This window comes from Triturus cristatus, chromosome 8 (genome assembly GCF_964204655.1).
Source record: "Triturus cristatus chromosome 8, aTriCri1.1, whole genome shotgun sequence".
NCBI lineage: Eukaryota > Metazoa > Chordata > Amphibia > Caudata > Salamandridae > Triturus > Triturus cristatus.
Window position 1 is genome coordinate 921029576 of NC_140591.1, and position 26318 is coordinate 921055893.

Below are 26318 nucleotides of genomic sequence, written 5' to 3' on the forward strand. Positions count from 1 at the left end.
CTAGGCAGTAAATCAGAGACGGGAGGGGGCTGCCTGCACTCGGGAGAAACTGCTGACATAATTGTACCGAGAGACGATCTCTTCGCTGATAAATCCAGAGACAGTCTTTTTTCCGTTAAAATGATTTCGTGTTCAAGAACACGGACTGCTCTAGTAATGAATTTATTAAGGGTCCCTGATACACAGCCCCCTATGCTGTCCTGTGCAATCTTTCTTCCAGACCTTAACGAAGTCATCTTCTAACGTGGCAAGCGTACAAATAAAACGACAGCTGGCAATGTCGAAGGCCCTCAACACACAGTATATTACAAATGCTAACGCACACTTTAGATTAAAGAGTTAGTGAAGCAAGGCAACTGATCTAAACAACTAATAAGATGTGGGGGCACAACGTGGGCACACAACTATACAAGTACAGATATCAAACAGAGAGTACCAGAGTTAGTGGGGTGGCCCGACTCGGCCACTACTGGCCACGAACGGCCACAAACGGTCCCGCCCTTGTCCCGGGCTGTGTGCAGAGAAACACCTGGTGTTAATCCTGGGGAGGGGAGGAGTCACGGCGGAAGAGGCTGCAGCTGAGGTCAGAAGGGCTGCTGGTCCTCGCAGTACGTAGCGCTCGCAATCCCCCTGGAGCAGCAAGTGGCGGTAGGCTTCTATGAGTGGCTCCCGCGGAGCGGGGGCCACGAGCTGTTTTCAATGACCTGGGGAGGGGAGGAGTCACGGCAGAAGAGGCTGCAGCTGAGGTCAGAAGGGCTGCTGGTCCTCTCCGTAGCGCTCGCAATCCCCCTCATTTCAGCAAGGCACTATCCCGGACTGCCTAAAAGTAGGAAAGGTAACCACTATTCTGAAAAAACCTACTGCAGATTGCATGGACCCAAACAACTTCCACCCTATTTCCAACATTCCAACCTTAGTTAAACTGATTGAAAAATGTATTCAGGTCCAACTTTGCAACTATATAGACCATTTCCAACATCTTGACCAATCCCAGTCCTGCTTCCGTTTAGGCCACAGCACTGAATCTGCTCTCATCCACATAGCGGACGACCTGTTGAAATGTTGAATCAAAACGAATCCTGCCTTCTAATCCTCCTAGACTTATCATCCGCCTTCGATATGGTTAGACTAACATGAATGAGAGGATGGGGCTTTCAGGGTCTGTACTAAACTGATTCACCTCATTTCTCCACAACAGAACTCAAGGAATAAAGGTTAACCAGTACCAATACCACACCAGTCACTCTGGAGGGGTGGGGGGGAAGGGTTCCCCAAGGGTCCTCTCTTTCACCCACTCTCTTCAACCTTTTCATGGAGCTTCTTGCTGAAATCTTGAACTCCTTCAATTCTCATCACCACAGTATGCTGATGACACCCAATTTTACTTGAAAATCTCTTCTCCAGAAAATATTATGTCTCTCCACACAACTCTACTAAAAACCCAAAATTGGCTAACCCACAACCCCCTCAAAATTAATACAATCAAAATGGAATTCCTCCTAATCGTCCCACCGACTCACCGAGATCTCTCTATGGATGAATTATCTAACCGCTCTTAACTCCTCCCCACGCATTGTTGACTCTGAGATCTCTGGGAATAACAAGTTGACAAGAACCTGAACTTGCAAGAGCACATCAGTACCACCATCAAAGGAACAAACTACCAAATTCCCATTTTAAGGATGATAAAACTGTTCCCCCCTCAGGAAGACTTCAAATCAGCAGTCCATTGTGCATGGCTTTTTTTCCCGCCTGGATGTTTGACTGGCAACATGGGAAGTGAGTTCTTGGACTGCAGAGGTGGGGCACCCAGCTAGAACACGGTCAGATCATGCACCAGTAAAGCTAGTGATTTCAATACCTAAATACCACAGCCCCACACAATTTACATGGAAGTTTCATGCAACTGCGTTGCTACAGCACGTGTTCCAGGACGGCTTAAGATCAGCATTTATTGAATATTTCAAAACAAATGTGGAGTCTGTGGGGGGCAGCTACACTGTAGAAGGTGTTCAAAGTCACCATCAGGGGAGTTGCATAGGCACACAGGCAGGAGTTTTAAAGGACACATGCCAGCAGCTACACACAATTGAGACCACGCTGTGGATCTTAGAATGTGACAGACTACCCCCTGACCGAGAACTCTTGCGGCCACTAGGGACCAAATCACAAACTACAATGACACGGCAGCACAGGAACTGCACCACCTCAATCGCCGCCATGTGGCAAGGGCTTATGGGGAGGGGAGCTGTCCAGGTCGCAATCTGGCCCCTAAATTGAAGGCAACCTGGGCACACACTTGCATTGTCAAAATCACAGATTAAGGGGGTGAGGAGCGCTAGGACACCAGCCATTTTGTCCTAAGCTTTCTCTGATTTTTACATATGCATACGCCACCGGCTCGGCTTCAGAGGCAGAGATTGCTGGTTACTTGGAATATGTGGCTCGGGACAGCGGGAATACTCTGGGGAACCTTTTATGGTAGACAAAGTAAACCCACTGGAAAAGCACCGGGCCTGGATGGCCGAACAGACTAATTTTACAAAGAATTTGTGGACCTCCTAGCACCGCAGCTATAAGCAGTTTATGAGGTGGCATATGCTAAGCAGATTGTGCCCCATTTCTCAGTGAAGGGTTAATCAAACCATTATTAAAAACAAAAACAGCCAGAGCATGGCGAGTCTTATAGACCACTATCGCCGATATCAATGCTAAAATCCTGGCAAAAAATACAGTCATCTAGACTCAAGCTGCTGCTGACCAATTTGGTCCTGCCAGACCAATCGGAATTTATACCCAACTGTTCCACTGCGAACAACCTACAAATTCTGTTGGCAATACTACACCAGCCTGACCCCGCTATAGAAGCAGCAGCAGTTCTTTTAGACACCGCTAAGGCCTTCGATTCTATTGAGTACTCATTCATATTTACAATCCTACATCACATGGGGATGCCCCAGTTATTTCCATGGTGGGTACGCCTATTATATAGGAACCCGGTTGCCTGTGTGCGTATTAATGGTAATACGTCGGAGGTGCTGCATTACACCAGGGTATGTGACAGGGGTGTCTTCTGTCTCCGATATTATCTGCCTTACACTCGTGATCCGCCAGCTACAGGCAGTGTAAGCATTGTTTTTCCGGCCAAGACCCATTTGTATTTCTCTCTATGCAGATGACATGGTGCTATACGTATGCCGCCGCTCAACACACAGTTAGAGCTGATCATTCGTGAGTAGGTACATTTTGAAACACATTCCGGCCAAAGCATTTATTGGTTGAAGTCAGTTACAATCCCTCTGACCCCGAGTACACAGCCCCACCAGCTGAAATTCACTCTGGAGTTGAGCACTACCCAGTAAAATATTTGGAGATCTGGAGCCATAGAGATCCAGAGCGGGTTATCCGAGATAATTATGGGAGAGCGATCTCAAAATTGGAGGAACAAATTGCTAGATGGAGGACAAAGTGCTTCCCAGATTCCTTTACCTCTTTATTAATAAATCGATAGTTTTGCCACAACACTTCTTCAAAATCGTTTGATTATATATGATAACAGTAGCATAAGCAGGAAAGCAACCTAGAATAAGCTGGGACATGCTGACACTCCCACACACTTATATTATTTGTGTGCCCAGGTGCAGTTTGCAGAGTATTTGCATCACCCCATGCTTATTCATCACATTTGGAGGTAGAGACAGATGATGCCCACCCAATGCCCCTCAGCGGTATATTGCCCCACAGTTGCCCAGACATATCAAGATCTGAAATTAAAACTATTCACTGCACCACGAGAACTTGAAGGGCGCTTGGGGCACAGGCCTATGAAAACCCTCTATATACTTGCCCAATTCCCTGAAATTTCACTTGGCGATATCAGTCACACATGACGCGGGAGCACTCGCCATGCTTGACAGAGCAGGGTTTAGGACTATGGAAGATGTATACACAGGAGGGAATTTTATAGCCAAGCCTTGGCGTATATGTAAAATAGGCAGCTTCACCCCGCTCTTTCCCGTCATAATCTTTTGCCTTCCGTGAAAAAACGATATCTGTCCTTGACAACAGAACTTCCTGCTCTTGGAGCACTTTAAACTTTACTCACTAGCACTACACTCCAGAGCCTCATCACAAGATCATACAATGGGGCACATGGAGACAGGCCTTAAGCACTGAATCAGGGGGCCAACAAATGGAATGCCTGCCTTGATACACCACTGAGACTGGAGGACTAGGGCTTCTGTTGCACACTAACAGGTATGCTAAAGCTGAATTGTAACCTGTGAAGCATTCATTTTTAGTATTTACAGCAAATGCATTACACTCCTGCTAGGCTGCTCAGATATGGTCCGAGAGGAGACGCAACCTGCTTGCGGCGTGGGTCAAAGGACGTGGATTTCCTACATTTAGCTTGGATCTGTCCTCCGGTCCAACAATTCTGGACACAGGTGATGAAAGCCCTGTCAGACGTGACAATGGAGCCAGTGGACTGTGCTCCCCATTTGTGTTTACCAAGACTGGTCAAAACTCTGCAACAAGCTTAGTATAAGTTTGTGGCACTGGCGCTACTGCTGGCAAAAAGTACAGTGGCCATGCACTGGGGCGCAAGATCCAAACCCAAGATTAAATGGTGGCTTACTAATATGCTGTACTGCAAAGAACAGTTAGAACTATTGGCAGAGGAATTGCCACTGCCCTCGCGCTCTAAGGATATTTGATGCCCACTCATCACTCATCTTTGCCCAGTAGATAAGGGGCTAGAAGAATGGTAATGGGCTGGCATAAATGTTACTATACTGTTAATGTGATGTGCCTTGCTACATGCGGCACTACATGGGACTGTGTTTCTACTCTTTTTCATACGCCTAAAACGAAATATATATATATTTTTTTAATGGAACTGCTGTTGCTTTAATTAAACAAACAAACAAAAAAGAGTACGAAGACGCTTTCTGTTTTGGAAAACTCCAGGTGTCAAGTCTGCCAAATGCACGGATCCACAAGAGTTGGGGGAAGTGCCATGTTTTTACCAGTGGAAGCTTTTGACCAACAGCCCATCTTCCCTGGTCCGTCAGTCAATGTATGCTGGAACTTCCACTCAATGTAAGAGCCCAAGATCACTTTTCAGGCTTGTGGAGCTCTCTGGAGAGGCTAGGACATGGTCCCTCACCTGCTCCCATGAGCCTTGCCTCTAGACCATTGCCGTATGCTGACTGTTGGTGTATCGGGGTCTGTGGCTGATCTGTGATGATAGGCAGCAATTTACTCTCTAGGGTCCTGTAGTGGACGAAGGTATTTGCTAGGGCCTATGCAAGGCTATGCACCTCTTCTGTGAGTGACACCGCAGTCGCAGAGTGCTGTGCTTTTGGATCCAGTGGAGAATGAGTGGCATGCTATCACTTGAATTATAATAGAGGGCCTCCAGAGCAACCTCTAGAGCGACTGAACTAAGTTCAGAGAAACATGAAAATTGGGGAACTCCTAAACGAAATAACAGTGTATACATTCAAGAGCTCCCATATCGATAAGTGCTGCTCTAACAGATAATACTGTGCATCGGTGTTGATCAACAAACTCCTTTGGACTGAACTCAATCAGTTGTGATATCTGACCAGCCTGATTTTGGAGCTTGTTTATTTTAACATTGCCCGACAATCTCTGAAAACATACAAACAATGCAAACCAAGTAAACAAAATACCCCAATATGCCACTGGATGCAAGGTCTCAATGACAAAAGCATCTGCTCTCGCATTGGAGAGACTGTTGGCAGTGGCAGAGACCACTCCCTCTGACATTACGGCAGTTCTCAGAGATTAGCATTGTAAAATCAAATTACCATTGTTTTCTATAGAGAGGAATCTGATATGAACCTATCCATGCACAATTGCAGAAAGGACCAAAGCGACTCTGGACGCAGTGGATACCATCACCACTAGTCTAACAGAAATGAGGTCTGCAGTAAACTCAAGCTGGAGAGAAAAGTCTAGGATGTGGAGAACTCACACCAAAATATTCTGCATTGTCTTAGCTTTCCTCCGAGTCCTGTGGTCGTACATTGATTCATGTGTACACAAAATGGATACTGAAATAATGTTATACTAAGGTCCTAGCAAAACTATTCTCTGTTTATGTGCACATTGGAACCTGGCTCTATGCCCAGGACACCTCCCGTACAGTAACTACTTGCAACTTACATAGAGAGATGCAATGTTCCAGAGCATGAAAATTATGGAAACATTGAATACGAAGTACTAGCAATTAAGATTTTTCAAGCTGCACTAGGTGATCCAGTAACCAACAGAAGACATTCAAGGTAGTGAGAAAGACAGAGCAGCCATACAATATATGTTTCTTTATTCCTGCCACACTACAAGTTATAGCTGAGTTGAAGTCCAACTTTTTCTTGACACTAGTTTGGTAGATGGCTAACTTGGAATGGCATTGTGCATAGTGTACCTGTTTTATAATTCCAACAAGGACTACATGTCTGAAAGCAACACGTCTGCCATCTTGAAACAATAAAGAACAAGTTACTTACCTTCGGTGACAAGCTTTCCGATAGAGACTATGTAGCTGCATATTTCTCACCTGTTGACTATTCCCTATGCATGTGACTGGATCATAAAAGTGTTCCATTGTACCTCTGTGTGCCAGATGGTGGTGCCTTGCAACATCGCACTGACGCTGGTAGGGACATGCAGGGCCCATATATGTGTAACTTTGGTGCGCTGAAGTCAGTTGCTTTCAAGTCTGTCCCATTTCCCCAGACATAGAGCCCCAAAAGCAAATGGACAGACCAGTGTGCAGATTCCTAGACTTGGGATCTTATTAATGGGTAGAGTCCAATCATAGAACGGGATGGTCAGTGAGGATTCTGCAGCTAGACAGTGTCTCTACTAGAAAGAGCATTACCGTAGGTAAATAACTTGTTCTTCTGATAGAGACATCTAGCCACAGAGCTCTCAGAATATGAATAGATATCAAGCTTATGGGAGGTTGGCTGTGAATGGACTCAGACCAGAAAGTTCTGAAGAACTTAGTGGGTAAAGTGCTCTTCTTTGCCGACTTCACTGTCCAGGCAATAGTGCTTACTGGACATATGGAGAGAAGTCAGCGTAGTTGCCTGGCAGATGTCTAGGACAGGAACTCTACATGCTAACACAGTGGTAACAGCTTTGGCCCTGAAGGAGTGTGCTCACAAGCCTTCTGGAGGCTGCTTACTTCACCAATGCATAGCAGATTTTAATGGAGAGCGATCCAGCGGGAGATGGCATGTTTCTTCACAACCTTGCATTTTTTCACTCCAGTGAACCCCATAGAGAGCTGATCGATTCGTGGTGTTCTTTTGTATGACTAATATAGAAACTGAGTGCTTTTTTTAGGCCCTAGAAAATGAGTCTCCCCTTCTCCTGAGAGGGGTGAGCTGGAGCATAGAACGCCAGCAGGGTGATAGTTTGACCTGTGTGGAATGGTGTCACAACGTTCGATAGAAAGGAGGCCATAGTTCGCACAACCAGCTTATTATGGAAGACGGTGTATGAACCTACAGAGCCTGAAGCTCACTCACATGCCGTGCAGAGGTGATGGCAATCAGGAACACAGTTTTGATGGTGAGAAGCCATAAGGGAAAGCTGTGCAGCGGCTCGAATGGAGTACACTTTTAGGAAGGACGAGATTGTGGTCCTACTGGGGCATCACAAACTGGGAAGGGGGAAGCATGTTCTGTAGCCTTTTCAAGAAAGGAATCACAACTGGTGATTTAAACAGAGAGGGCTGATCAAGCTACATAAGAAGGCTGAGAGGGCCGAAAGATAACCCTTAACTGTGCCTAGAGCAATACCTTGCTGGGCAGCAGACAGTACAAATTAAGCATCAGTTAGTTTCGCCTGGAAGGGGTCAACCTAGCGAGTGCTGCACCAAACCACCAATTTGTTCTAATGAAAGGCGTATACAGTTTTCATCGAGATGTCTGGATGCCAACATTACATCAACCACCTCAGGGGAAGGTTGAAGATGTTCACCTGTCACCACTCAATCTATTCATTCATTAATTCATTCACAAACAGGAAGGTAATATATCCAGGACAAGTCAATGGGACAATGGGCATCATCTAATAGGCAACTAATAATCATGAGAGTAGATCATGAATCAAATGATTGGGAATAGGAAAACAATCGAGTAAACAACAACCTAATCAATAGAAGTAAAAGAAAGAGAAAAGTGTGTATGTTCACAAACCGAAGAAGGCAATGTTCCTAGGACACTTCTACTGGATAATGGGCAAGGACCAGCAGTCTAGTAATAATCATGGGTGTAGATCAGGAGTCAAAATGGATGACCTAGAGCAGACATTTGTTCATAAGTAGTAATTTGACTTCTTTTTTTAAAGATGCAGTTGAGGGAACCAGCCTGATTTTGGGTGGTAGGGAATTCCAAATTCTTGGGGCAATACCAAAGAAAGCTCTGTTGCAAGTTTTCTTTTTATGGAATTTCTGCGGTTTCAGTACCAAGGTGTTTGACCTTTCAGAGAATCTGCATCCACCAGATAATTCTAGCTTTTTTTGCCAAGTACCTAGGAGTGTTGTAATGTAGTGCTTTATTGGTAATGCAAGTAACTTTTAATTGTATCCCTGCTTCTTATGGCTTTTCAGATCTGGGATAAGGTGTTTGTTTCTTTTTGTGCCTGTGATAAGTCTGGCAGCCACATTGAGAGATCGATGCCCTTAAACGGGCCATCTTGGATCTAGGAATCATAGTCCAACCTGGGGCTGACGCTTTGAAATTGCATTTATATAGTGCTTATATTCAAATAGTGCTGTCTGCAAGGGAAGGCCGTATAGCATTAAAGCAATAAAAGAAATCACAAGTATGTTTTTTTGTTCGTATTACATGAATGCATTTACTTTTATTGAGACTGCAAAATCTGTGCCACGCTTTGCATTGTCTTTTTCGGTGGGGCTGGGATTCAAGCCCAGCTTGGACACTTAGCAGATCATTGCTGAATCAACAAGCATTAGCATATCCAATAGGTCTCGCTTCTGGGACCTTATAGGTGTTTTGCCAGAGCTATTGGCTTTACCAATGTCTTTAAGCTATGGCACACAACCTCCTGGGCGGTGGCAAGGCCTAACTCGTGTGGGGTAGTCGGGACTAACTCATGGGAGGTGTTTGTTAGTTTGGAAAAAGATGCAATTTAACACAAGCATTGGCATAGCCAATAGGTCTCCCCTTTGGGACCTTATAAGTGTTTAGTTATTCAGTACAATATCCTTGGTGCAACAACATTAAGTGTTGCATGGCTAAACACTTATAAGGTCCCAAATGCGAGACCTATTGGCTATGCCAAGGCTTGTTAAGCTTAGTGTAAGCATTTCTTTTCTTGGTCCTCACGTTCTTTGAGCATTTATTACTTTTAGCCCTCCCCCTTTGCAAATATCTTCTTTAATCAGTTATAAAGATTTTTATTTCCTGATTTCGAACTTGGATACCAGCAGAACGATAGGAACAGCCTGGGATTTGCAGCTAATGCAGCTGTGTCTTGATACATGTGCACAGGCGAGCTAAAGTAAGTCCAATACAACAACCTTCTGGCGTGGTGCTGCACTCCAGGGGTGACTGGTGGCAAGGATACCCACAAGGTGTAAGACGGTCAATCACTTGTCCTAGTGGCTCATGGTTGTCACTTAACACCTTTGTCAGTGAATTGCCCCCTCCAAGAAACAACTAACAGAGACAGGGGAATGTGTCTTGCTGAAACAAACCACAGAGTAATGAGCAACATGTGCAAATAATCATGGCTACAGACCAAGAACATTAAAATGCAGGCCGCCTCGTCATAGGATCGAGAGCGGCGCACACTTAGCAGGCTTGTGCAGTCCTGAGACCACGACCGGCCGTGCGTGCTCGGATTCATGAGTGCACAGGTGCTCATGTTCAGCCCTGCTCTGCAGCTGCACTTGCTCTTATGCATGTTGGTTAACTTTCTGTATCAGATGGCCTTGGCTAAATCAACTTCCAATTAAGAGATCGTGTGACACTAGAATCCATTTCACTTATACGAAAGCTCCAACGGTTCATACTCTGCAATGATATTGAAGGCTTTTTCACCTTCCACTTCTCTTTCATTGTGAATCTGTTTGCTGAGACCTGTAGCGGTACAGTGATATCTTCACTCAGATAAATGAAGTATACCTGCTTCACTAAGTGCTGTGCTATGTTTATTTGTACTGAATGTTTACTTTTTTTGCGTACTCTCCCTTCTCATCTATGTTTCTCTATCTCTCGCTCTCCTTCCCTCCTCTCGTTCTCGTTCCCTTCCACTTCTCAATTATGTCTTGCTTGTTAGTTTATTATTTCTCAGTTTTTTCCTTTGATTCCCGCCGGTTTCTTTATTTTTCTGGGTTTTTGTTTTAGTTTATATTTCATATTTCTTTCTAGGATTGTTCTTTTCGACTTCCCGTTTTCGTTTTTCTTTCTTCATTTACATTCTTTCTCTCGTTTTCTCTGATGTATTATCATTTTTGTTTCTATTATTATTAGTCGTTAGTAATATGATTAGTAGTATTATTAGAATTACTATTATTATTAGTTTAATATTTACTTTTCTCCATTGCTACTTTATTCTTTCACTCTTCCCGAGACCATTAATGCATTTTCGCCTTTCCGTCTGATCTCCTTTCCCTTGTCTTCTTTGCCGGTAACCACGTCCTATCACTCGAAGTGAGATTTTAAAAAAGCAGCGCCCCCCGCCCTCGAGCCATGCAGAGGGCTGCGCCGGGGCCTGCTGGGCACACCGAGGGCACAGTTTGAAACCCTGCTGCTATTGGTGATGACCAGGGTGCCAGAACCCTGGTGGGCACGTGTAGGCGTCCCTCTCCGGGTATGTTTCTGTAAACAAATTGAGACTTTAAAAAAAATTAAAATACAAGTAATATTTTATTGTACGTAACAATTGCTTTAATTAAAACAAAAACAATAATGTATTATACATCTCCCTACAGACCCGCGACGCTATTCTTTGACGTTTCCTCTGTAAGTAGCGGACTGGCAGTGATCGTCTTTAAAGCTTAACAAAACTAACCCTTTGTAGCGCTTAGACATGCCAAAAGGGCACAATGAAGAGCTATGGGAGCAGTCCAGTTGTAGTTGGTGCCGTTTGGGTTACGTCTGTTTAGCTCACGGCGGTGGTGTTGCTTGCACTGGAAAGCAGAGTTAGTTGCTTGTGTTCTCGTTGATCGTTGACATCTGTTTGACCTTCCCACCTTTACAGTCAGGAATTGCTGCAGTAGAGAGGGGCGGGTGAACGCGTGGGGGGGTGAGCTCGGCAGCGTGGTGAACGCGATGGGGCGGGGGGTGAGCACGGCAGCGTGGTGAACGCGCTATTTAGAGCAAAATGGCGTAGGACTGTCCACAGTCCGTACGGACACGCGCATGCTGTCTGCATTGGACAGATGGCGAGAGCAGCCATCTTTGTCCATGCAGACGCGTGCATGTGCCCAGGGGGAGAATTGATTCAAAAAGGTCCTCTCTAACAACAGCAGCGCATGCGCAGCTTTCGCCAGGCGAGACCTAAAAAACAGAGTCGGGGCACTATTGGGATCAAGTTGATAATGGCCTTGTGAGTTGAGAGTGGACTGGGCAGCCAGACCAGCGGCCTCAGCCCAGTCTATGAAACCAGACAGGAGGAACGAGAAGGGACGGGCTGAAATCCTTTCACTCAAATTGAGCGCCTGGCTGCACTGATTATTTACACTTGCTTCTCCGTTCAGTTACTTTGATTGGATGTGTTCCATGTAAAACAAACAAAAAACAAGAGGTACGGGCTCTCTGATCCACCCAATCAGATGTTGAGCACCCGCAGAGACTGGTGCACCACACACACGGGGACACACGGTCCCACCACCACTTGGAAACGGGCACTAATCTTCATGTGCCCCATCTGCAGCGGTGGGCAGCAAGGATAGCCTCTCAAGGTGCATGGTGTGCTGCGAAGCCGCGCGGCATGGTGACCTTGGATCAAGCCTGCGTGAGGTAATATGCAGAGAGAATTTGTGAAAGGTAGAAATTGGGATATGTGTAAGGGAAACATGACCGGAAGGCCAGGGAAAGGCCAAGGCACTCTGGGTAGATTTTATGCCATTGCTAGTCAGGCAAGGCGTGACACGAAAACAATGGGAAGGAAAGAGGACAGGAAGGGGGTGGGCTGTTGTGCTCTGCACTGTTGTTTTATTGTTTGCTTTTCATAAAACAAGCACAGGCAATGCCAATAGGTCTGGTTTCACTAGAATGTTGCATGGCTATGTAAAGCATGACAAGTAAATAGCATGGAAATTAATCTGTATTTCTTCTGAAGCAAAGAACTGTTGAATAATATTGATGTAGGTTAGAAAGTCAGGTGACAGTTGCGCTATCATGCCAGACCTGAAAATCTCTGTATTTCAATTACTACCTTTTTCCCATTGGAACTTCTGTTAGGAAAAAACCCCATAAATTATCTTGATAACTAAGACACTTTAACACCATTGCGATGTAATGTCTGAGTCCCTGAAAGTTAAAGTTCAGACAGCTGGATAAATAAAATGATCACACCTGTCTGGCAAGGACAAGCACTTTGTTTTATGGAAGTACACAATTTCTGCCCAATCAAAACTTGCATTCGTGGCTCCCAACATGTGGGCGAAGCCAAAGTTCTCTCTAGTAATGCTCACTTAATTTTCTGGGAACAGCTGCTATGTCAAGCCAGATCATAATGATATGCATTCTTTACCAACTACTACACCATCCTGAGAGGCTTGTGATGTAATTTCCGGTGACATCACAGGGGCAAATTTAATTTCTGGTGACATTTTAATAATAATTAGTCATTTAGAATATTTAAAAATCACACTTCATTTTAGTTGCAGAATGTGGTCAAGTATGCATTTCTTTGATCTTTAAGCCCTACACTGTGCTGTAATATCACCATGGCTCAGATTTAACTAGAACACATATTATAACTTACATAAGCAAGCGTTGTGATGTACTCCACAAACTGCATAGGACAAAATGTTATGTGAAAGCTGGAACTAAGATCACAATTAGGCATAAATAAATGCCCAGGACATAAGTCCAATGCTATGAAATTTAGGAGATGTTAAACGTCAAGTAGGGGTTAAAGGTGAGTCTATTCCATGCTGACAAATTGAGAAAAAAGTAACCATTTTATTTAATTAACCTTTGACATGTTTGTGCTTTCTATCTAAGATTTTTTTTTAGGACCGCTATAGTAACAGTGGTAGCCCACTTTTTGCTTCTCAATTGATGATACCGGGTACCAGAAGAATATTTGGACCCACTTGAAATTTTTATTTATTGTTGCTTTCTGTGAAATTTTGCACATTGGAATACTAAAACATGCTGTCATCTGTTGTAGGTTTGTTCTTCAAGTGGAAAAGTCATTTCTGCGGTTGCTAATGATTGAAATAGAAAATAAGCATTTGCAAAGTCAATAGCTCTTACTTTTGTTAAAGATGCATTGGAAAAGTCAATAGATCAGATTTTATTTTTATAGAAGGCTTTGTGAATGTTGATCCCAGCCGTCTTGGAAGAAAATCCCTTACTAAACCAAGCTCTTAGGCTATACAAATATGAAATATTGGAGAAGGACCCCTTGGAACACTTTGCATTAGCAAAGTAAAGTTGTGCCCTCAAAGAAAAGTGTTATAAATGGTGCCAAAGGATGACGTTTTCAGTGTGACTGGTGCACTTAAAAGTCATTAATAGCAACTGTTGCATCGTAGATACTTTTGAAATATTCTCAGTGCAGCTTTGGGAAAGCTTATTTATTATGTACCTGCATGTCTGTGAACGAAAAAAAATGTAAATTCATCAACCTGGTATTGCAGCAATATAAAACAAATTAACATACAAGGTTGATTGACTAGCCTTAGCTTGCCATAAGACAAACAGGGATGCACTCCCTAAACAAAACAAGTATTGGCATAGCCAATACGTCTCGCTTTTGGGACCTTATAAGTATATAGTTATGCAGCACAATATCATTGGTGCAACAACATCAACTGTTGCATGGCTAAACACTTCTAAGGTCCCAAAGGCGAGACCTATTGGTCATATTAATGCAAGGTTTTCAGGCGAGCGAACGATTAGTTGAACAAGCGCCATTTGTACAAATTTCATGTAAATGGGGGGGGCATGGCCTGGAGTCAACAGCAATGGCCACACACTAGAGAAGCTCCGGGCTCTGTAGCAGAAAAAATCCCGATATCCGTCGGTAAATCCTACCTGGTGCCGTGCAAATGGGGTGGTGAAGTTCAACGTAGAGAGGGACCGAAATCCTGCTGAACTGTGACTGCTTGGAAGCAGAAACCGAGGCTGTGAGTGGCGTAAATGCTACGTGCATCGCGTCTTGAAAGCGAAAGGAGAAGCCGGAGCTCAGCTGAAGCGTCTGGCGAGCAGCAGCAGAGAACCGGGTGAGCCCGTTTTCCACCTACCCAGCTCCCGCAGCCAGATTGCTATCAGGGCGACACCCCGGGGACAGATGTTAAAAAAGGGCCCCGAGGGCCTCCACTCGGCCTGTCAAGTAAGACTGTGGCTGCGGAGCAGGGAGAGTGATCAAGAGACGGCCAGGCCCGGAGAAGGACACCCCGCAAGGCCGACAGCTCCCAGAGCTACACAAGAGGGGGTTTAAGTTGGACCTGGGTAGACTGAAACGCGAAAGGTGCACCGGACAGTGCCGCGAGAGGAGATAAGAGGTTGAAGGTACCCGGTAGCGGCCCGCATTGAGGAACCTGCACACCGCGAGATCAGCATTCCGGGACAGGGCAGCGGGGGCGAGAGGGTGTGGAGAGCGACCGGCAGGGAACTGTGATTACCCGCCTGAACGTGCCTCTCCTCGCTCCGCTCTAGCACTCCTAGTCAGGCGGGGGCGGTGTGCATGAAATGGTGATCAGCAGGGGCATCACCAGAGGCGTGCCCCTGGAAAAGGGAGACGGGTTCAAGACAAATCCGGACAGAGGCAGTGAAGTAAGCCTTTTCGGGCAGGACAGAGCACTCAGGATCAGCCGAGCCCCGAAAGTGAACAGATTACAAAGCGTATAAAGAATACACAATTGACGCTGGGGTGCATCATTGTAACAGGGCTACCGCAATTGGAAGAGAAGTGTCTGACTGTGCATCAGAGAGGCAATGGAGTGTGAGTGTGCTGACAGGATAGTGCAACTCGGTGAAGTAGACGGTGCGGGAAGGGTATGGAAACCCTGGAGGCCCACCAACACGGCACAGAATACGGGTCCGAAGTAGCACCCAGATTGACAAGCCTCGAGTTGTGTGCGTGCACGCGCGCAAAAAAAAGCACACGAGTGCTGCGCGCGGTGGCGGCAAAAGTGAGTGCGCTAAAAAATAAAGCACAAAAGTGCTGTGCGCGAGCGCGCGGCGGCGGCAAAGGTGAAAGTAATCGCCATCGCGCTGTAAGGGTGCCACAAGTGATGCGCTTAATGAGGCATGGCGGAAATCCAGATGGCGGCTGTACGCGCGCGTAACCGCAAGTGCTAGGCCAGCAAAAGCGCGTGGTAGCACTTTTAAAACCCCACTTACTAAATGTCTCGCAGCGCATGCGCTGGCTCAGGCGAAAACCTTAAAAGACATACACCAGCAAATAAGATGTTGTGAACACTGTAACGTACATACCTCAAAGACCACCTACTGACTTTGACTTCTGCAGTCTAACAAGGTCTGCTTGAAATACATCACCAATGTGAACACACATGGCGCAGTGTAAACTTCCTGAAAATGTTGTGGCCTTGAAGGAGAATCCATTCACACCGATGGCAAACGATGAAGAACCCACGAAAACCAGTGAGTGAAATGAGCTACCATCTCTCTGTACTACTACTTACTTGTAATTTTGTGATTTCTCAGCATATTAGTATCACAAGGTCTCTTGGATAGCAAAAGATGTCTGTTATGATACCTTAAATATTATTCAACAAAGGGAAGCCCTGAGTCAAATGGCTATTAAACCATGGGTGGAGGCTGAGATGAGACGTAGGACACTTCTTTACCCCTTGCCTAAAATTGCAATAGTGAATCAGATGCTGTGAATCGCTGTACTTTGTCCGGTTTTTTTTCTGAGTATTTTCGGTAGAACATTCCATGTAGGATAAATGGTTACATTATTATGGTGATTATATTTCTTGCCTACATTTCTGTTTTCTTCGGTAAGACTGACGTTGAGATGCAGTGCAACATTCTTTTGTGTTATATTATGAGTGTTTCTGAAAGCTACAAGAGGGAATTAGTCGTTTTATAAATTGCCTTTATAATTAGACCCTCAATGATAGCCTCTTAGTAAATCACAAACTTTCAGTGTTCAATAGTTACAGACCAGCGATACGCAAAAGCCATAGTTTTATATAGCCTGCTGGTGTCTTTGCGTAGGCTTTTCTCTGATTCTGTCATCTCACACTCAAGCAGCGTTTTGGTACAGAATAGGTAATTGATTTAAAAACACGAGAAAAAAAAATATTTTCTGTAAAAATGTCTAGCTCTCGGCAGTAATATTATTTGACAGGGAAATAATTTAGATGGCCTGGATATTGATAGTAACTCTTTCTGGCTAAATGTATGAAGTCCACTCTTTAAACTGGCTTTTGCGAATCGCTTTTTCAGATGGTCGTCCATGATATGCTCTGCAGTGGAAGTAAGATTGAGATCTGCAGTGATGTTCACGATGCCACAAACTGGACATTTCCAAGTGAAGCATGGATCAGAGTTGTCAGAGGATGGTAAGGATAAAGCATTGCACGCACGTGTTTTGTACATCACTTTCCCAAAGCAGGTGTCTGACGAAATATTTGATGTTTATTAAGGAAAGTAATCATGTTCATCTGAGCATTAGTTGTCTGTTATATTTATATCACTTACACCCTATAGTTTGCTTATTCTAACCTTAGGGTTCTAAAAGGAAACATCTTGATCAGTTTTTTTTTTTATCTGGAAGAGACTATTAGTTATAGATTCCTTACCTTAGAATTACCCTCAGGCGTCAGACTGGATCCAGAGAATTTTTTTCGTAGCAGTACACTTGAACTTTGGTAGGCGTCTGTTGACTCCTCATCTATCGTCTGCGTCGTGGTCGCCGGGATGACGTCGCGGTGTCTACTTCGACGACGCCCCTGCGCGCTATCAGTTCTTCCATTTCCTTGCCACCCAGCGCAGATCCGGAGAGAGCGTGCCCTTAGTCACTTTTTGACTTACTCTTTTTTGACTTTTTGTCAACATCTTTTTGAGTCTCTCGACTCCTGGTACACGAGGGATGTCTAACCATCGACCCGACTTCAAATCTTGTGACTCCTGTCACAAGTTAATGTCAGTGACCGATGCGCACCTCGTGTGCCTTTGGTGCCTGGTGCGTGACCACAAGCCGAAGTCTTGCTCCGACTGCCGGTCCCTGAACCCGAAGTCTTTGTGGGAGTGGTCACGAAAGCTTTTGGAGGCCGGCAGTGTGCTCCGCGCAGCTCGATGTCCCGGTCGTGGAAAAGGTCGCGGGAGCTATCACCATTTGTCCTCGAAGTCTTCGCACTCATCGGGTAAGTCGAAGCACAAGAAGAAGGTCGCTTTTCGCCTTCTCCCCCAACGCAATGCGGTACCCGTAGTGTTGTCGCTCTCCGGCTCATTCTTCTGAGCCCGCTGGGACGGCTCCGCGCTTCCCTCCCTTTCCCGTAGCCGAAGTGTCCCCTGCCCAGCTTCGTCAGTTCTACGAAGCACTGCACAGCATTTTTGGGCAGCCCGACTCCGCAGGCGTGACTTTGGGCCCCACGGACTCTGCTGTGGGCCCTAGGCCTTCGATGCCCGGCGCCGCAGGGCCCCATGGATTCAGGCCTGAATCCAGATCGGTGCCGGTCGACCTCACGGTACCTTCCGCGGTGCCGATTCTAGTGACGATGCCCCAGACGTCGGTTGTGCCCCCAACCAGCGTTGACCCTAGCCTCACCCCCGATATGGACACTGCGCTGGACCGTCGTCAACCGATACAGGCGCCGGAGGGTACTTTTGTCCCACTGTTCATTCCTGGCGTTCCCTATCGCTGGCAGCCAGAGGAGGGTGAGGAGGACTGGCGAGAAGAGTTGGGTGACGTCAGTGGTTTGGATACCTTCCCAGACCTTGGCATGCTGTCTCCCCCTACCGTGGCCACAGAGGAGGGAGCATTCTATTATGTGGTGTTGTGTAGGGTGGCTGAGGCCTTGGGCATGGAGCTTCCTACAGTGGCAGTCAGGACTAACCTCCTGACTCAGGTGCTTCAGCCGGCAGCGGCTCTTCGGAGCCCCTGTTGCCGTTCAATGAGGCCCTCTCAGATATCCTTCTGGGCACTTGATCCAAGCCCAGAACAGGGCATCCTGTGGATAGGATGAGTGCCCGACGCCAACGCCCAGCCATGGGCGCCCCAGTTTTCGTCTCCCAACACCCTACCCCCGAGAGCTTGGTAGTACAAGCCTCTACCTCCAAAGGCGCGTTCCCTACTGTTCCCCCATATAGGGAATCGAAGAAGCTGGACCATCTTGGGAAGATGTATTCTTCCGCCAGCTTAGAGCTGCGGTCGGTGAACACCGCATGTCTGTTGGGCCGTTACGCCCACTCTGTGTGGGACACGGTCGCGCAGGTGCTGCTACAGTGCCCGAGCCGTACTCTCCTGTGCAGTCGCAGAGGGTAGAGACACAGCAAAGTCCGCCATCTGATGTGTGCTGCATACCACCGACTCGCTGGGTAGAACGATTTCTACTTCAGTAGCTCTGAGGCGCTACACCTGACTGAGATCCTCTGGCTTCTGTGGGGATGTCCAATCGACCCTTTTGGACATACCCTTTGATGACCGTCACCTGTTCAGCGACAAGGCTGACAATGCGCTTGAGCGCTTCAAGGATTCGAGGGCTACGGCCAGATCCTTGGGCCTCGCTGCCACCTCTTGTCCTGTGCAGTCTGCCTTTCGCCCCTTTTATGGCTACAGAAGGGGTTCCCCACCACATTCCACCAAGGGCCACAGGCCTGTGCAATCTACCCAGCCGCTGCACAGGCAGGGACGTGGGACCCAGCACCGTGGGTCTGGGGGCCGCCTTTGCAGCAGCCTCCAAACCTTCCTAGTCTGACTTTTCAGGGCCACCAATTGCCAGTGGGCGGCAGGATCCGCCATCACCTTCCCCACTGGCGCACCATCACATCGGACAGGTGGGTTTTGCAAGTAGTTCGTAGGGGCTACTCCCTCCCCTTCAAGACTATCCCTCCCCCCATGCCACCTACATTCCATCGCATGTTGGAGGATCAATTTGCCCTTCTCCGTGAGGGAGTTATGGGTCTCTTGGCCAAGGGTGCCATCGAACACCTCCGTGTGCCAGAAGTAGGTTGTGGTTGCTATTCCCACTACTTCCTGGTACCCAAGAAGGAAAAAGGCCTGTGTCCTATCTTAGACCTCAGGGATGTCAAACACTTCGTCCCCAAGGAGAAGTTCAAAATGCTAACTTTAGCTCAAGTCTTGTAGTCCCTCGACCCTGGAGACTGGATGGTAGTGTTGGACTTTCAGGATGCTTATTTTCACATCCACGCCCTGCCTGCCCACCGGCGTTACCTACGGTTCATAGTAGGCCACACGCATTTTCAGTTTACTGTGCTCCCCTTTGGCCTTACCAGTGCCCCGCGGGTGTTCACGAAAGTGATGGCGGTGGTCCTAGCTCATCTGCGCAGATCAGAGATTCCAGTCTTCCCTTAACTCGCCGACTGGCTGCTGAAGGCTGGCTCACCCCAGGCTGTTGTCTCCCACCACCAGACTACGGCGGACCTCTTGCATTCACTGGGGTTCACTATCAAGGTGCCAAAGTCGCACCTGATGCCCTCTCAGATGCTCCTTTTCATTGGAGCAATTCTGGATATAGCGCAGTTTCTGGCTTATCCTTCTGAGCAGCGAGTCAGGGATATACAGACTATGATACCGATGTTTAAGCCTCTCTCCCGGGTTTCTGTGAGAATGACCCTTAGGCTGCTGGGCCTCATGGCCTCCTGCATCCTGCTGGTAGATCATGCCAGATGGCCTAGAGGCTCTGCAGTGGGACCTAAAGGTCCAGTGGGCGCAGCATCAGGGGAATCTTTCCAAAGTTGTCTAGATCTCGGAGGGGGCTGCAAGTCAGTTGCTGTGGTGGCTCACAAACCAGGATTGGGTCAACAGCAGATCCCTCTCCCTTCCCCAACCCGACCCCACATTAGTGACGGATGCGTCACTCCTGGGATGGAGCGGCCACCTGAGACAGGCGGAGATCAGAGTTCTCTGGTCTCCAGCAGAGTCTGGGCTCCACATTAACCTTCTGGAGCTCCAGGTGATTCGTCTGGCACTGTAGGCATTCCTTCCTTCTATCAAGGGAAGAGTAGTGCAGGTGTTCACGGACAACATCACCTCCATGTGGTGCTGCAACTAACATGGCGGGGTGGGGTTGTGGACCCTATGTCAGGAGGCTCTTTGCCTTTGGACATGGCTGGAACATCAGGGCATGTCCCTGGTGGTTCAACACCCGGCAGGTTCCCTGAACGCCAGGGCAGACGAGCTCAGCCGCCGGTGCATGATGGATCATGAATGACATCTTCACTCGGAGAATGGCGCAAGGTCCCTTTCAGCAGTGGGGAGAGCCTTGGTTAGATCTATTCGCCACTGAAGAGAATGCCCAATGTCAGCTGTTCTGCACGTTGAAATTTCTAAGCCGGCAAGTGGAGTTGCGGTCTCCTGTATGACTTTCCGCCTGTACCACGTCTGCCCAGAGTGTTGAAGAAGATCAAGCGCGACCGGGCCCAAGTCATTCTTGTGGCTCCGGAATGGGCATGAAGAGTCTGGTACCCCAAGCTCTTGAGCATGGCCATCGATCCTCCGATCAGACTCCCTCTTCGGTAGCATCTTCTGTCACAGCAGTAGGGGACGGTCCTCCACTCGAACCTGTCCAGCCTCCACCTCCTTGTGTGGAGATTGAACGGCGACAGTTGACAGCATTTGACCTTCCTCCTGAAGTCTGTAATGTAATCTTGGCAGCCAGGCGTCCCTCCACTAAAACGGTGTACGCCTGTAGATGTAAAAAATGTGTGGCGTTGAGCACAGCAAAGGCTGTAGGTCCCATTTCTGCCCCTCTTTTAAAGGTTCTCGTCTTTGTTCTTTCTTTGGCCCAGCAAGGCTTTGCTCTGGGCTCTCTTAAGGACTATTTTTCTGCTTTTCTTTGCCTTCCTGATCAGCCTTCTCTTTTCAAGTCCCCTATTGTTAACCGATTTCTGAAGGGCATTACTCATCTCTTCCCTCCTTCTCCCTTCATAATGCCCCAGTGGGACTTGAACCTTGTTCTCGCTTATCTTATGTGTGCTCCCTTTGAGCCACTACACTCTTGTCCTCTTAGTCTCCTTACTTTGAAACTGCTTTCTTGCTTCCCATCACCTCTGCTTGCAGGGTGAGTCAGCTTCAGGCCTTATCTTCAAAGCCTCCTTTACTTTCTGTCCATCCGGACAAAGTTGTCCTCCGTACTGGGCCTTCTTTTCTGCCCAAAGTGGTTACCTCTTTCCACATAGGTCAGACCATCACATTGCCCACCTCCTTTCCGCCTCTGTCCTCCTCTTTGGAAGGATGCGGAGTCCACCGTCTGGACCCAAATCATGCGCTGTCTTTCTACCTGGACCGCACTAAAGAATTATGGCTGGATGATCAACTCTTTGTGGATTATGTGGGTTCCAAGAAGGGTCGGGCAGTGCACAAGCATACCATCTCTCTATGGGTTGTCCTATGCATTAAAACATTTTTGGCAATTTTTTTATTTCTTTATTGAATTTTGACATTTCTTTCCCCACAGATATCCGCACAGTAAATACAACCAAATAGAAAGCTACAACAATGCAAGGTTTTTAGAAGGAAGCGGACATACAAGATAAACAAAGAAGAATAAAAATGGGAACTGGAAACAAACAAATAAAAGGCATAGGTCTCGATTCGCAGGGACACACATTTGAGCGAAAAACATTTTTGGCTAAAAAGGAACCTCCAGTAGGACTGCGTGCCCACTCTACCAGGGCAACGGTGGCAACTACTGCTTTGGGACGTGGAGTTCCCTTACTGGACATCTGTCGGGCAGCCACGTGAGCATCCTTGCACACTGTTACATGGCATTACTGCCTGGACAGCCAAGTCTGGAGAGACAGCTTTTTCGGCCGTTCTGTTCTCCAGGACTTTCTGATATGAATTGGTTCTCAGACCCACCTCCGGGGTTGGTATTGCTGAGGTATGTATTCTAAGGTAAGGAATCTATAACTAATAGTCTCTTACAGATGAACAAGTTACTTACCTTCCGTAACTATATATCTGTAAGAGACCTATATTAGTTATAGATTCCTTACTGCCCCACCCATCCTCCCCGTTCTGTGAACTGACTTCTAGGGATAGGGACTCCCTTCCAGGACACTAGTTTTGTGCACCAGTGGTCAGTGTCTTGCATGGCTCTGCACTTCTGGCATGGAAAGTTGTGTCAGAACTGATGTCAGAGTGCAGGGGCGGTGTATAAGTAGACACCGTGACGTCATCCCGGCCACTACAATGCCGACGACGGCCGTGAAGTCGACCGACGCCACCTACCGACGTGCAAGGGTACAGCTATGGAAAAAATTATATGGATCCAGACTGACGCCTGGAGGTAAATCTAAAGTAAGGAATCTATAAAAAATATATTTCTCTTACAGATGTATTGTTACCGAGGGTAAGTGACTTGTTCTTTTAGCATATGAGAGAATCTACTTTAATTAAAAATATGATAAGATATCCTTTCCTCCTTGCTTTTTTTAAATTTATCTCTACCACGTTTGACCCTCTTGTTATTACCTATCTCAAATTGGCCTAGGCATGTTGCCTGACCACACCCACTCTCCGAATTGAATCTTCACAAATCGCTTTTCTATCTTTTTCTCCTAGGGCAGATCAAAATGGAGTTGTTTACTTAATCTTTTTCATTCTTGGTATGAATCTCTAAGTTTCAGTAATCTCATATACACTTTTAAAATCTATTGGATGTTATCCTGATGTATTTCAAAATAAAAACCTTTTTAGTTGGTATGCATTGCTGTTATCACTGGAAAGTGGTATCCTCTAAACTTGGTTGTGAACACTGACAGCAAGTGTAAAGGTGTCCGAGACACATGCAGCATGTTGTTGGGGGCGATGAACCGGACTGCTGCACCCAGGGACTGATGGGGGATAATGATGGGTGCTGAACTGGAGCCAGCTTTTCAGTTGTCATAAAGAAAACAATGGTATGACCAATTTGCTAGACCGGGAACTTAGGGCAATGGTATGCAACAAAATGTGGTTCACTGTAGACTCATTTTCTAAGTTTAAATAGATTTATTGAATTCATGAAAGGGATACAGTCATTGAAATACAAATGAATACAACATAAGACAAAGAACAATATCAATAACATAAAGGGGAAGGGAAAAGGAGAGGAGAGGTAGGTACAAATAAAAGAAAATTGCACAAATGTATGATTGTAATTTACAGATAAGCATTAAAATATGAATCAAAGAGTAATAATTAGATAAGAGAGCATTTCAAGCAAACATGGAAGTCAGGGAGGTTTAATTACTTCCTGAGCTGCAGGTGAGAGTGCAAAAGATATTTTGGAAGAGTCATCTAAAAACTGAGTAATTGGTGTCCAGAGTTCTTGTCGCTTTAAAACAACATTGCATATAGGCAGTGTCTAATCTAGGATTGTAACAGACTGCGTACCACCATGCTTTAAACGGCAACTGCTTAAAGTCCTTCTAATGCTTAGTGATTTGTTGAAAGGCAACTGCTAACAAAAGGTCTTCTATTTGTGCATTAACTGAAACATTAGCCCACACGAGGGAAGCTTCCTAAGAAAATATTTAAAATAGGGTAGGGTGTATTTAAACAAAATATGGAATTATTTTGATCTCAAATTTGATGGCAGAAAGTGGAAACATTTTAGGCTAAGTAAAAATTAAATGTCTAAGATCAGCACAATGTGCATAGCATGTCCAACAAGTATCAGGAGTATCTGAATGAAACTTATGAAGGAGAACAAGTGTTGTAAAAAGTATATTATAAACAAAAATAATTTGTGTAGTATTTGCTGCGTGAGAGGATTTCCTAAGTTTGATCCAAATCTGTTTCCAAGTAAAAACAGGCAAGGAAACCTGAAGGTCAGTTTTCCAAGCAAATTCCGTTGGTGATTTAGGATGATCATTAATTGTATGCTGGAGGAATGAATAGATAGAAGAGGCTTTTGTATATAAAAGATTAGTTAGGTTAATGAAGGATGGTAGGTTAGTGAGGGCAACCGACTGAAAATAAGTATATGATTGAGATATGATATCTTGTAGGATCATAAATGTATGATGAGAAGTAGGTGATAAACCAAATCTTATTGAAACTTCTGAAAAAGAAATAAAAGAATCATTATTATACAATTGTTTGACCCAAATTAGCCCTTTAGTTCTCCAAGATGAACAGTAGATCGGTCTATCATTTAGTTGTATAAAACGATTATGACGGATTGTACACTCTAAATAAAGTTTTCAAATTTGTTGGATGACCTGGGGTAAAATAAATCAGTAGCTTACATGTGTGTCAGGAGATATGGGTACATAGTTTCTGAGGCTTGCGCATAAATTTGATGATTTCAAGAAATAAGAATGGAGAGAGAAACTCTTGTTCTTAGTCTACCCACAATGGAGTAAATAAAGAAGAACATGAAATCCATTGAACAGATTATTTTAATATAAATGCTTTATGGTAGTTAGCAAAATCTGGGAAATTTACACCTCCTTCTGCTTTAGGATGCTTCAATTTGGATAGTGACGTACAAGATTTTTTTATTATTCTAAAGAAAAGAGGATAGGTTAGAATACTTTCTTAATATGATTTAAGCAGAATATTTAACGGGATATTAGAGAATAGTAAATAAAATAGGAGGTTCTAAGATCATGTTAATTGTATTTAACCTGCACTACCAAGATAAGTGTAAAGGATGCCATCTAGAAGTTAAGGATGTCATTTTATGAATGAACCCATCTAAATTGATGAAAATGAAAGTATTAAGTGATTGAGTGACTTGAAGACCAAGATATTTAATTTGATTAAGTTACCATTTAAAATTGGAAGAAGAAAAGTCACGTTTAAAAGTAAATTTATTTAAAGGTAAGATTTCACATTTGTCAGTATTTCATTTATCACCAGAAACCAAACTATAACATGCAACCTCTGATAAAAAAACAAAGAGGGAGGAATGGGGTTTTGACATAAATAATAAAATATAATCTGCATATGTAGCTAGTTTGATATGTTGAGAGTTTTATGAGAAACCGTTGAGAGGGTTTTGTATAATTCTAGATAGAAAAAGGTGCAAGTGCCAGATTTGGAGAGAGAGGGCATCCTGCCTTACTGCCCTTCCCAAAGGGAAGAAAGCAGAAGTAAGGCCATTAGTGCAAATGGCAGCTTGTGGTGACGGGTACAAGAGGAATATTAAATTAATGATTTTAGGACCAAAACCAAACCAACAAAGGGTATGAAATAAAAAAAAGACCAATTAACCCTGTCAAAAGCCTTTTTGGCATCTAGATCAATGGCTGCCAGGGTTTCACGGAGATCAACAGACTTGGATATTATATCAAAGAACAAATGGGTATTATCTGAAAGACATCTGCCAGGGACAAACCGTGATTGCTCCTTTCCTAGAAAATTAGGTAGAAAAGATTGTAACATGGTAACTTGTGCCTTGACGAAAATGTTATATTCTAAATTGACCAAAGAAATTGGTCTATAATATTGCAATAGTGCAAGACTTTGCCATCTTTTAGGATATGGCAAAAGAGTGCTTCGAGAAAAGAACCTGAAGACATAGAAGAATCAGAAAAAGATTGGATTAAAGTAAGTAATTTGGGTAAAAGGATAAGAAAAAAATGAGTGTAAAATTCTGCGGTAAAACAGTCAGGCTCAGGGGCTTTATCTTTTCAAAGGGAAAGCATAGCAAGATGTAGTTCTGAAAGAGACATTTCTTTTTCCAAAGATGAAAAATATATTTGGGGAAAAATCTGTTTTTTTGAATGGAGGAAAGATTGTATAATGTCTTGATCCGAAGGTGAATGCTCAGGTGTACATAAGTTGGTATAAAAGTAACAAAATTGATCTCAAATATCCGATTCAATTTAAGTGTGATCAGTATCATCTGTAATTGATTCAATAAATAGTCTGTTTTGTTTAATTTTAAGTTAATTTGCTAGCAACTTCCCAGAGTTATT

General features: G+C 45.2%; 1 protein-coding gene across 4 annotated transcripts in view; it reads left to right on the top strand.

Annotated features, from left to right (window-relative positions):
• The window catches only part of CRYBG3 (crystallin beta-gamma domain containing 3), a 1479538-nt gene that overhangs the window by 429938 nt on the left and 1023282 nt on the right, over window positions 1-26318 (top strand). For 3 of the 4 annotated variants that reach the window (XM_085622435.1, XM_085622436.1, XM_085622438.1), the window contains exon 6: window positions 16668-16783. The exons of the other annotated variant lie outside the window; for it this stretch is intronic. In XM_085622435.1, the coding sequence (XP_085478561.1) occupies window positions 16668-16783 (116 nt within the window). The remainder of the gene's footprint in view (window positions 1-16667; window positions 16784-26318) is intronic. 4 annotated transcript variants of the gene reach the window in all.